Source organism: Episyrphus balteatus, chromosome 3 (assembly GCF_945859705.1).
Source record: "Episyrphus balteatus chromosome 3, idEpiBalt1.1, whole genome shotgun sequence".
NCBI lineage: Eukaryota > Metazoa > Arthropoda > Insecta > Diptera > Syrphidae > Episyrphus > Episyrphus balteatus.
Window position 1 is genome coordinate 44072949 of NC_079136.1, and position 12397 is coordinate 44085345.

General features: G+C 30.3%; 1 protein-coding gene across 1 annotated transcript in view; it reads left to right on the plus strand.

Annotated features, from left to right (window-relative positions):
• The window catches only part of LOC129915836 (uncharacterized), a 55299-nt gene extending 43709 nt beyond the window's left edge, over positions 1-11590 (plus strand). Inside the window, exons 3-4 of the mRNA XM_055995528.1 lie at positions 10511-10652; positions 11324-11590. Of these exons, the coding sequence (XP_055851503.1) occupies positions 10511-10652; positions 11324-11552 (371 nt within the window). The 3' untranslated portion in view covers positions 11553-11590. The remainder of the gene's footprint in view (positions 1-10510; positions 10653-11323) is intronic.
• The last annotated feature ends 807 nt before the right edge of the window (positions 11591-12397 follow it).

A 12397-nucleotide genomic window follows, 5' to 3' on the forward strand; every position in this document is an offset into this window, starting at 1 on the left:
AAATGTTTCGATTTTTTTTTTAAATAAAACAGTAAAAAAAAAGTTTCATTTTCAATCGAGTTTGCACTTCAGCTCTTTTTGAGGTAAGTACTGAAAATTTAAATTGATGACAATATTCTTTTTTTTTTGTAAAACTAAACAAATTTTGAATCTGAATTATGTGTAATAACACTACCTTTCATTTAATATATAAAAAGTGAAAATAACCCCATCTGTTTGGGAGCTAGAGCTAATTTTCTTCGAAAAACAGTGAAAAAACAGAGATTTTTGATACTTTGAGCGAGTGTCGGCACCATTTAGACTTATCCAATCGAGCTTAAATTTTGGCTATCTAAAAATCTGCAAAGGCGGAACATTTTATGGGGTTCCCCCGACCAAATTTCGAAAATCGATTTCTTGCGGACACTCTAGTGTACACACACTCTTTTTTTCTTTAGAAATAAAAATTTATGCTGAGAATAAAAATTATCACTAACAACAGAATTTTTAATTTCTTTAATTCATTAAAAAACACAACAATCAACGCGCCCCAAAATATCAGTACACTAACTGCACTCTAAGAGAATCTGTGCAGATAAATTGTTTCCAAAAGTAATTTTTCATTTCCTTACAGTCTTGGCTAAAAGTACTTTTAAAATATGAAATAGTTCTGCAAGAAATAAAGTGCACCAGTGGGGTCGCACGTACTTGCTCTTATGTTAAAAGTAACTCTAATGTTAAAGCTTTTAACTATACAAAATAAGGGAAAACTTAAAATTTTATATTTATAATTAACAAGCTAGCCCCCACCCGCTTCGCTGAGTGTACTTTTTATAAAAATAGAACCTGTTTGAAAATACATTTAAACCGAAAAAAACTGGTTTATTGTAATGAACATTAACCAATTTGTTGTAATTTATGCAGTTAATGGAATAGCGGCACTTGATTCGGAAGGCCGAATTACACTTCAAAACAAATAAAAATGTTTCTGAAATCAATGCAACAATTTTAAACTATATAAATGCACAATGTTTTGCCTACAAATCGGTTGACCCTGTCACAAATGAAAGCAATGTATCAAATTACCAAACGGAGTTTTTGAATTCATTGGATATACCAGGACTATAATGTATCAAAAAGCCTTGCCATATTATTAGGTCCAAGCGAAAACATATAATTTTTTGGTTCATGCTGCTGAATTTTTAAAGTTTTTGTCGAAATGTCTTTAATTTTTTTTATCCCATTTACCTGCCCTTATCATGTAGATACGGATTGCCTTAAAAAAAAGTCAAAGAATTCATACTTTTTGATACAAAATAACGTACATAAGGGATAAGCTCCAAAAGACGTTTCCTATGGAATTCATGCCGGGAGAATTATCAGACCGGTCCAATACTTGAATTTGTATATCGAGAAATAACGTGACATTCTTAACTTTATGGCAAGGACCCAGTCTTGCATAGATATAGATGCTTCGAGTCTCGAGCCTATTCTGAAATCGTAAAATCAAAACGTTCCCAAGCTCCTTTTGTTTTGGTCTGGAGCTATGGCGTTTTCCTTTCCCTGAAATAGCAGCACAGCCAATAATGATCAGACTATGTTTTTTTATTTGATTAACGTACTTGTCTGGTCTTATACGAAAAAAAAAACTACTCGAAATCTAAGAAAATTACGTACTATCCAGACGATCAGAGCTTCTATGTTTATGCGAAATGCCATCCTTGCCATAACGCATGTCACGTTATTCCTCGGTACAAATTTTATTTTCAGATCGTATTTATGCTAAAAGTAATGATATCAAAAATGTTTTTCCCGTACCATCGGGTGCATCTAAGAAATACAAACCACAACTATGATTGATGACACCTTGCATAATAGTGTCATACTTCGGGAATTGGTTTGCACAAATATTCTTAATTCAACGCAATTGTATTGCCTTCCGCGTAGTATTTCTTGATCAAGAACATCTTGCTCTTCACGATTTGGAGCAACCAATCTAATCCGCAATCATCAAACAAAACACGTGTCCTAAATAAAGATCACAACTTGATTATACATTTTTTCATTTGAGTAATCCAAATGTGGATTTAATGTCACACTGCGCATTCCGTGTATCTAATCCTCATCACATCTAATCCTAATCTAAAGTTCGAGTGGATTTGAAGGATAAGATGTGATTATATTTACTGAGAACAATATGATGTGGCGAAGACAAAACAGATGCACCAGGAAGCGTTGAGTCCCAATGAGTGTCTGCTTCAAGCAAATTCAAACGTTGACAGGCATCACAGACTATAAACGATAATTATTATTTTGAAAGCCTGTCTTAATATATTTTTTTACAAATAAAGCTTAGTTAAACTTTTTAAAAAGCAAGAGTGTTTTTTCACTCGTACAAATTGACAGCTATGTGAAAGTGGGAGAAAAGGTATTATTTTTTTTTATACAAACCATCTACATATTAATACCTTTCAAACAAACAAAAAATTACCAAAATCGGACCAGCCAAACGCGAGTTTATCGGCCACACACACTTAACGAACTCATTTTTATATATAAGATTTCATAAATATCTTCTGCTAAAAAAAATAAAATCTGGTTTATGATTAATTAAACACCGTTTTAAATGATCTTTTTTTTTGATTTCTTGCATAAAAGGGCATTTAAAAAAAAAACCAATTTGAAAATCCTTAAAAAAAATTGATAGGTATGCCATTTTTAAGAAAATATTATTCAAAAATATAAAACGAATTAATCCGTTTTCAAAAAAATTAATTTTTCAAAAAAAAAAAAATTGAAAAATTTTTTTAAAAATTCAAAAAATGTGTTTTTTTATATAATGATTGTTTTAATTTTTCCGCATTATAAATTTTGGTCGAAATCAGCTTCGTCATTTACGAGAAAATTCATATACCTACATATAAAAAAAATCCCTTCTATGGCAGGTACCGTTAACTACCGATATTTTTTTTTTTATTTCCAAAGGAAGCTTTTATGTGTTACAACACACACAAAAATTTTAATCAAAATCGTTAAAGCCGTTTTTGAAAAAAAAAATTACTTTTTATTCCGTTATATGACATGACAGGTGCCGTTAGTTTTAGTTCTAAAACAATTTTCAATTTGTCCTCTAGGGAATCAACCAAAACTATTAACTACCAAGTTCGAAGAAAATCGCTCCATTAGTTTAGGCTGTAGCTCACATAGACGGACAGAATTGCCGGACCCACTTTTTTGGCATTCTCCATCATCCTAATGTCATGTAAAATTGTTATCTCGAGTTCGATTTTTTTTCCGAATCCTAAACTTGCTCTATTGTGCTATTGTACATACCTATATCGCAAGTAAAAAGTAAGGAAACAAAAAATGTATAAATGCAGTTCACATTAAATTTAATTATAGAATAATATCGTTAAGAGTTGCCAGATTAGAAATCAGCTACTGTCTTATTATTTTTTGTTCTTACCATCGCCGTTTATGTGGATTGTCGGAAATTTCAAAACTATATGAAGACATTTTTTTTTTTTTAATATTAAGTTTTGATATAGAATTCAAATGAGCATGTATTTACTAAAAGTCGTTCAGCTTTGATTCCAGAACTTTGATTGTAAAATCTGAAAAGATCTTCTTCTGAAACACACGATGGTTTACCTTTCACCTGTATGCTGTTGGGGTACCTTCCGTTGATTGCAATTGCAATGTGATGGATTTGATTGAAAGTTCGGATTAAGTACACCGACAAAAAAAAACAATATCAATTTAACATTTTTTAAATATCAAATTAACATTTTTAAAATATCAGCCACAAATGCTCTATAAAATGTGTTTTATGATATTTAAAAAGTTTAAAACAACATTTTTATTATCAGGATGATATTTAAATGTCACATTTTGGAATTTGTTTTTGATATTTTATTATCATTTTTTCATATCAATTTCTCATTCCAAATTGAACCATTTATTTTCAAAACATGATAAGTCCACTTTTTTTCAAAATTCATTTTTTTGACTAAATTTGTACTCCAGGGATAACCACGTCTGTCTTCAAAATATGAAGTATCTACTCCATCTATATCCGATTTTACAGCTACGCGAAATATTTTTTCAGTATCAAAAACAGAATAAGTCCCGGACTTATCATCTTTTGAAAATAAACAACAGCTTCTTTTTGTGTAAATGCTATATTCGACTAATGATTGAAAATCTTAAGTTTAAAGCTACTTTAAAGTTAAATAAGTAGTCCGGACCTCCGGACATTGTATTTTAATCTCTAATACAATTGTTTGATAGACTGGGGCTAAAAGCAAAATTGTATATCCATTTTAAAACTAATTTCACATCCGTTTATTTTCAAAGTATGATAAGTCCAAAAGCGTTTTTATTTTTTATCTTTTGAACTATCGCTCCAAAAATTAAAAACGAAACGGTATTTTGTAGCTGGGCAAGAGTCCTACAGAATATATTTTTTATACATTTTGTTACGCATATCAAAAGAAAATGGAACGTTTTTTTCTTCTCCTGAAGAATTAAAAATCATGGACTTATCATGTTTTGCAAATAAATGATTCAATTATTGAAAAATATTAAATAAAAAATTCTAAATGTGTACTAATTTAAAGGCGCTTTGTGTTTTTTCGAAGTAAAATGTATGATTTACAGAGAAAATTTGATCGGCAATAAGATTTTACTTCACATAGTTTGAGAGAAAATAACAAAACAATTATATCACCTACAATAGAAAAAATAATATCACCACTATTTTGTAAAGAATATTCACTTTCAGTAATGTTTTGAAAAAAGAAAAAAAAAATACTTTTATTAATAAAAATAATAAAAAAGAAAAAGAAAGAAATAGTTTTCATTATAATAAACTAAAACGTAAAATCTAGTCAACATTGATATTTTAACTGTCAAAGTGAAATTTTCACTATCCACTTAAACCTAAAAAATGTCAAAATGATATTTTAATTGTCAAAGTGAAATTTTCACTATCCCATCTGAAATTTAAAAATGTCAAAATGATATGATAAAATATCAAAATTGATATTTTAATTGTTGGACGACTTTTGTCACTGAAAAATGTTAATTTGATAGCTGTTATTATCAAATTTTTTTTCGGTGTACCTATGTTTTTTGGTGTCGAGAAGGAGGAGTACCATTTCCCTGCTTTTGTAGCAGCTCGTTGTAATCAATATTTGTAAATGTTTTCCTAATGCTGATAAGAACTTGGCACCAATGCACTAGTGGCTGATGACATGAGAGCCGATAATTTGGTCACACTTGGCTTGAAGTAGAGATTTCCTCGATTTGGGACTGGAAATCAGCTAGGTTTAAAGATTTTATATGGTAACATCATATTCTTGACATCTGATATTTGACAGTTTCCATAATTAATGTAGCAAGCCCTTACCTTTCTTGTCCTATTTTTTCCAACGAGGGCTGTCAGCTGTCACCTATCCCAAAAGGGGTTTTGGTTTTGTGGTCGGCTTGTGAATCGGGTTCTTCAGAACGATATCTAACCTTTTGCCTTTACGTCATGAAAAAGTAACTCAAGTCTCAAAGTTACGGGATCCTATGAATTTAACATTTATCTTACATACTTAACCTTTCAGTTATATGTTATTACACCAGGTGGAGGTGATATAAAATACACTTTTTTCCACCAACATTAAAAAAATATTCAAAATAGCTGATACCACTAGCAGACTGTGGTTTTTTGTATTTAATTTAACGAAAATTAAATGTGTACAAAGTTTCAGCCTTGTAACTAGTAGGTAAGCCAATGTGGCTGCCACCTCTTTTACATCATGTTTCCATTAACCACCAAGCACAACTAACCCCAAAGTTCCAACTCCTCCATCTTCACCCACTGAACGATGAGTTTTGAAGACTGCAATAGTCCCTTATTCCATAACAATACAAAATACTTAACATATAGAAAAGTTCTTCCTTTACCAAGAAAGAGTGAAGGGAAATTTTTTCTTCGTCTAAAAAGAACCTAGTGAGAAGGTATCATTTTCTGTTGTGGTTGTTGTAGGTAAAATGCATCTTTCTAAAACATTTTGCTTTTGATAATTTTAATTAGTCTCCTTCAAAAGGAGCTTAAGATGTACATATTTTTAAAGCAGCCATATACTAATAATGCAAACATTTAAAGATTCTGAGAAATGTTGTACCCTTTTTATTCTTTCTTGTCTGCTTTTTCGTTTGCTTAATTACTGAAATATTTTTTGAGGGCAACGAATTGCGATGACTTATAAATGCATATTCGGACTGTTACATTATTGGGGGATTTTGTTTGCTAGCACAAATTTAATCCTTTTCAAGAAGCTTAACCACACAAATTCTCTGGGTTTATAGAAATTTGGGTTAAAACCCTCATTCATTCAGTTTAATGCAAACTACAAATATTATTGAATATAACTTGAAACTAAAATGCTTTCATCAAGATGCATAGAGAGGAAAATTTAGCACAGAGTAATTTGGTGAAAATCGAAACACTTATCATTAAAACTATGTAAATATGTGAGTAATCGGTTTATTGAGATAAAAGGAACGGTAGATTGGCTGATAAAAAAAGGAAAGATAATAGGATTGTTCCAAAAAAGACCCCGAAGAGCAAAATAATTAAATTAGAATCAAACAGAATCCAAATTCAGAAGTTGAGTACTACCAAAATGTGAGTAGAGGTATGCAGTTTTGTAGGTTTAATAATAAGTATCCTGGTGGTATTAAGTTCAAAAGTTTCAAAACTTTTTCCTAAAGGGTGAATTAACTTAAGTTGAAGTTTTTAGGTTCTATGTAGTTCAGGCTTATGGCAAATCAATCGTTCTGTTCAAAATTTTTCGTTAAAATCAGTTGAGTCGTTTAAGATTTTAAGAGAAATTGAGAAATTCTAGAAAAATGTTCTGTGATAGGTGCCGTGTTAATTAAAAGAAATGTTCTTTTTATTTCAAAAGTTTTACCTTACCTTTTTCAAATATTTTTAATGTTAATGTTTTTCTTATTGGAATTGGCCTTAAATGTTATTTTATATCTTATAATACATTAAAAAGTTTGACTGAAAAAAATTTTCGAGTTAATTAAAAAAAAATTGGATTAATTTAATTGAATTGAAATGTTTACTTGCGATATAGGTACTATATATCAAGTTATGCATTCGTACAAAAAAAAAGTTAAGATAACATTTTTCCATGACATTACGATGGTAGACAATGCCAAAAAAGTGGGTCCCGGAAGTCCGTCTGTCTGTCTGTCTGTCTGTCTGTCTGTCTGTATAAGGAGCTACAGCCTAAACGGATGGACCGATTAATGTCAAACTTGGTGTGTAGCGTTATTTGGCGACTCTCCAGAGGGGTTTTTGGAATTAATTTTTTTGGACCAAAAATAACGGTACTTGTCATATACCGATTTTAGTAAAGTTGAAATTGCTCAAAAACGGCTCCAACGATTTTGTTTAAAAAATTCAAATGTAAGTTTTAAGACAAGGTCTATCTTCTAATGAAAATTTTTTTTTTGAAAATCATTATTAACGGTACCTGCCATAGAACCGTTTTTTTTTAAATCCGATTATCTCCGAAAGTGCTTATTCTATTTCAACGAAACTTTTTGTGATGAAGAATTTATATAATTTAAATATAAGCCAAAAGCAAAATTTTGAAAAAAATACTTTTTGGATTTTTAAAAAAATTTTGAAAATTTTTTTTTGAAAAATCCAATCACAACAAAAACATTACTGTTAAAAAAGGAGCCAAGTTCTCCTATGTTGAAATTATGCTGGCACAAAAAGTACTGAGATGTAAAAGTGTACCAAGTTCTAAAGTTTGGGTTCAAATTCGTATCAATAAAATTTTGATTGTTCTCTTGACAATTTTTCTTTTAATTACCGATTTTTAAAGTTATTTCAAAAATTGCCAAGTAAACAATCAAAATTTTATTGATACGAATTTGAACCCAAACTTTAGAACTTGGTACACTTTTACATCTCAGTACTTTTTGTGCCAGCATAATTTCAACATAGGAGAACTTGGCTCCTTTTTTAACAGTAATGTTTTTGTTGTGATTTCACTACTTTTTGCAAGGTATGGCTGTAGAATTGAAAATCTCTATATTTGATGAAAATTTAGTGAAAATGGGCGGTTGCCACGCCCCCTGGCTGAAATTCTCAAACTTTAAATTTTTTCCTTTGTATAAACTACCATCTCTACCATTCTACCAAATTTCAAGATTCTACGATAATCAGAAATGCTCTATTATATTTAATGAAAATTCAGCGGAAATGGGCGGATGGCACGCCCCCTGGCTGAAATTCTCAAATTTTAAATTTTTTCCTTTGTACAAACTACCAGCTCTACCTACCATTCTACCAAATTTCAAGATTCTACGATAATCAGAAGTGCTCTATAATATTTGATGATAATTCAGCGGAAATGGGCGGATGCCACGCCCCCTGAATTGAAAATCTCAAATTTTCGATTTTTCCCTTTGTATGCACCACAAGCCCTATCACCGTGTAAAATTTCAAGTTTCTACGTTAACGGGAAGTTCTCCATAATTTTGATGATCTGTCAGTGAGTGAGTGAGTGAATCAGTCAGTCAGTTACGGTTTTTGCGATTTTTGAAGCCCTATATCTCAGAAACTACTCATCGTAAAAGGCTTAAATTTTGTGAGGAGTTTCGTTTTGACAAGTTCAATAAATGTAGCGAGTTTGAAATTTCTAGCATCTTTGGTGTGGAAGTTAGAGGGGGGTCGAAAATGGCCTGAGTTGTTTCCTGTAAATAAGGGTGTAGTGCCAAAGTTGCTAGAGAACTTGGCTGGGCACTACCGTGCCCCTTGATTTTCGAAAACGGGACATTAAATTTTTTTGAAATTTTGTGTTTAGATGTTGATCAGTGATTTCTACAAAATGGCATACCAATTTTATTTTAAAACTTTTTTTCCAAGAAATTATTTATAAAAAATTAGTTTTTTAAAAAACGGCTCTAACGATTTCGCAAGTACGTGCGACCCCAGTCGTGCAATTTATTTCTTTTAAAAACAATGAAAAATGTGTGTTTTATGATTTGTTTTTAAAGTAAGACGAAATGGTCTTATTGTTTTGTCCATCACTGTAGTTTCAATAAAATATATGTAAATTTCTGTATTAACATAAATTACATACCTTGACCTTGGAAATGCATCAAAAATTTTTCACAATTATCACAAATCGCAATAAAAAAAAACAGACTGCAGTGTTAATGATTAGAAAACAAAATTAGTTTTGGGTTAGGGGGTCAACAGTTATTATTTGAAACCGGTTTTAGTAAGCATGGGTATTGAGGAATGTAAAAGCAAAAAAAAAAATATAACGGGTCGATTGCAATTTTTTTTTTTCACTTATGACCGGATTTTGGGGTCGAATACTCCTCTGTGTCGTGCCTACAGATATTTAAAACAAAATCGTTTGAACCGTTTTTGAGAAAAGCTCGTTTAATTATTCCAGTTATACAGCTGATATCTCTCTACAGATTCACTCAAATCGATTAATTTGAAGCAAATCGATTTCGTAGTTTTGGCTATAGCTTAAAATAGAGATAGACGGACAGAAATGCGGGATCAGTTGTTTTTTAAATTTATCTTTTTTAACAAATACCCCGAATACAAAGTTTTCCGCAGCTATTGCAATTTCCTCGAACACTGTACAAACGATTTCGATTAAATTTGGTGTACGTTAAAGTCTTACTGGTTTAAAAAATAACTGTTTTTACTTGCTCTATAGGGCAAGTATTGGTTTCGTGTCAAAAAAAAATTCGAGGTTTTAATCAAAACTAACATTACGATAGTATAGAAATCCGAAAAAGTGGTTTTCGTCATGACGTCCGTCGGTCGGTGCGTCTGTGCGTCGTAAAAAAAAGCTGTACAAGAAAGTGCAGCCTAAACGGGTGGACGAATTTTCTTGAAATTTGGTACAGATGATTTTTTTGTAATTTCCAAGGTTGGTTTTTTTTTTTGTTTTTTAATATCTTGCTTAGAACATATACCTCCCATACAAAGTGTTGGAGGTATTGCAATTTTCTCGAAAACGGCTCTAACAATTCTTATTAAATTTGACCCAGGTAATGCTGTACGTAAATCTAACATAACTGCGTTTTTAGTTTTTTCTCAAAAAATGCGGATAATGGAAATATGGCGAAAGAAATTACAAACAAGTTAACATACTCGTATATTTACGTTTCTTATGAAATTCCTTAAAAAATCAAATCATAACTAATTTAAAATATTTTTCCTTAAAAGCTTCGACATATCATAAGAGCAAGTACGTGCGGCCCAAGTCGTGCATTTTATCTTATTTTTTATTAAACTGGTATATTGGGAAAAATTGTTTAAAATTGATTAATTTGTTTTATTTTTATTAATTGCATAATAGATCAAAAAGTCCTATAAACACCCAATAAATTAACACCGCTTAAAATGTCCTATTTTGTCCATTTTTTAATTGCCACGTTCGCAAAGATTTTAATGAATAATAAATATTCTTTGCTTTATTTATAGAATACTTAAAACACAAAGAGTGTTTCTACCATATTCAAGAGGATTGGAAACGATGCACAAAAGAATTTCAAAGTATTCTATTAAATGAGCTTCGCGGACACAACACAATGAATATAACAAACAAATATATGCAATTTTGTTGGTAAGTTGGATGTGTTTTTGTTATTTTTAAAAATTGTTTTGAATTTTTTTATAAAGTGAAAAACTAAATTATTATTATTTACCAATAAGTTTAGATTGAAAGCTTAAGGATTTTACAAAAGGGACGGAAAGATTTTGTCAGCTCATGGCTCTCTCTTTACCAGTCCCATATTTTGAAATTCTTTATAGAAGTTTTATACATACATACAGATTTTTATTTTGACGCTAGATGGCGCCCAAAGAGGGTTAAAGTTTTTTCTCATTTGAAATAAGTATATGTTGACTTATAAGGCCTAAATGTAAATTTTTTTGATGAGGTTCTATTCTATATTAAACACCCTTTTCAAAAAGGTATAAACCATTGTTCTAGGACTAGGAGTTTAGTCAGGATATGTATAAGTATGTCTCATCAAAAACTTTTATATTTATGCTTTATCTAAAAAAAACGGCCTTATAAGTCAACATATACCTATTTCAAATGAGAAAAAAACTTTAGCCCTCTTGGGGCGCCATCTAGCGTCAAAATAAAAATCTGAACAAATTAGGGGATTTTTTTGTTGTTATTTAGAAACAATTTTTCCACTTACTAACTTGATTCCCGAAAAAAACCTAAATAACGAACGCCCTAATACATACACTTATTATAAAAGTTTATTTTAATTTTAATTGCAGTGCTCGACATGCTTATGAAACATGCATATACAACAGTGCTCGTTTCAAATGCTTCCAGAATGCAACGAAATTCTCAACTGAAACGGCCAAAATGTTATCGGAGGAAAAACTTTTCAGCAATTGCCGACAATATGAGAACTTGGTGTGTGCTGCACCTAGAATTTCTGTCAAAGAACAAACTTTTAGCTTGGTTTTTCTATTAATTTGCTTATTTACAGCAGTGATTTGAAGAAACATTTGTTTATAAATAAGACACAAATAAATAATAATAAAAAAAAAAAAAACAAAAAACAAAATAAGAAATGAGAACAGATATAATATAAAATACAATCTCAATTTTCAATATCTCAATATTATTTTATTTTTTTTTTCAACTTATCTACATAACTACTTTTACATGTAATTTCAATTAAAACCATTTGAATCAATTTCATTCAAAATGAATAAGTTTGATGATACGCTGATTTAACAGAGTCAGCTTTTTATTGTCTCTTAATTTTTTAAAAAATAAGACAGTTCAATAATTATTTTTAATAAAAATAAATATGTCATATCAAAAAAAAAAAACGATTTCATTTTTACTTTATTTAATTCATTGACCAAACATTAGAAACTAAACATTAGAAAAATTTAAGATCCCAACTGAGGATCGTGCAAAACACCACATTTAACAATAAATTAACTTTTACCGCACAGCGCGCAATATATTTTCTTGCCGGAGGAACAACTTCAATCTGAACCACATAAAAAGTTTTTTTTTTCGCATTTAATTAATTTATAAATCACCTTTTTTTGTCGCAAGATCAAGCGGAAGCTTGTTTTTAATTGAAAATCATTCATCAAAATATGTACATATTTTTTACTCAAATCATCACTATGTACCAAAAAAGAAAGAAACTTGCTTAGAGAACCAATACTTAGATAGATAATATAAAAATTAAACCATGTTCACTATGGTGTATACGTACTTTTTTCAAGTTTTTAGATAATGTTTATTTTAATGTATTTTTAAAGTTTAAAACCCCGCACACTACAGACTTTCTGTCGGCCGATAGTTAAGTCTAGTTGGGCTCC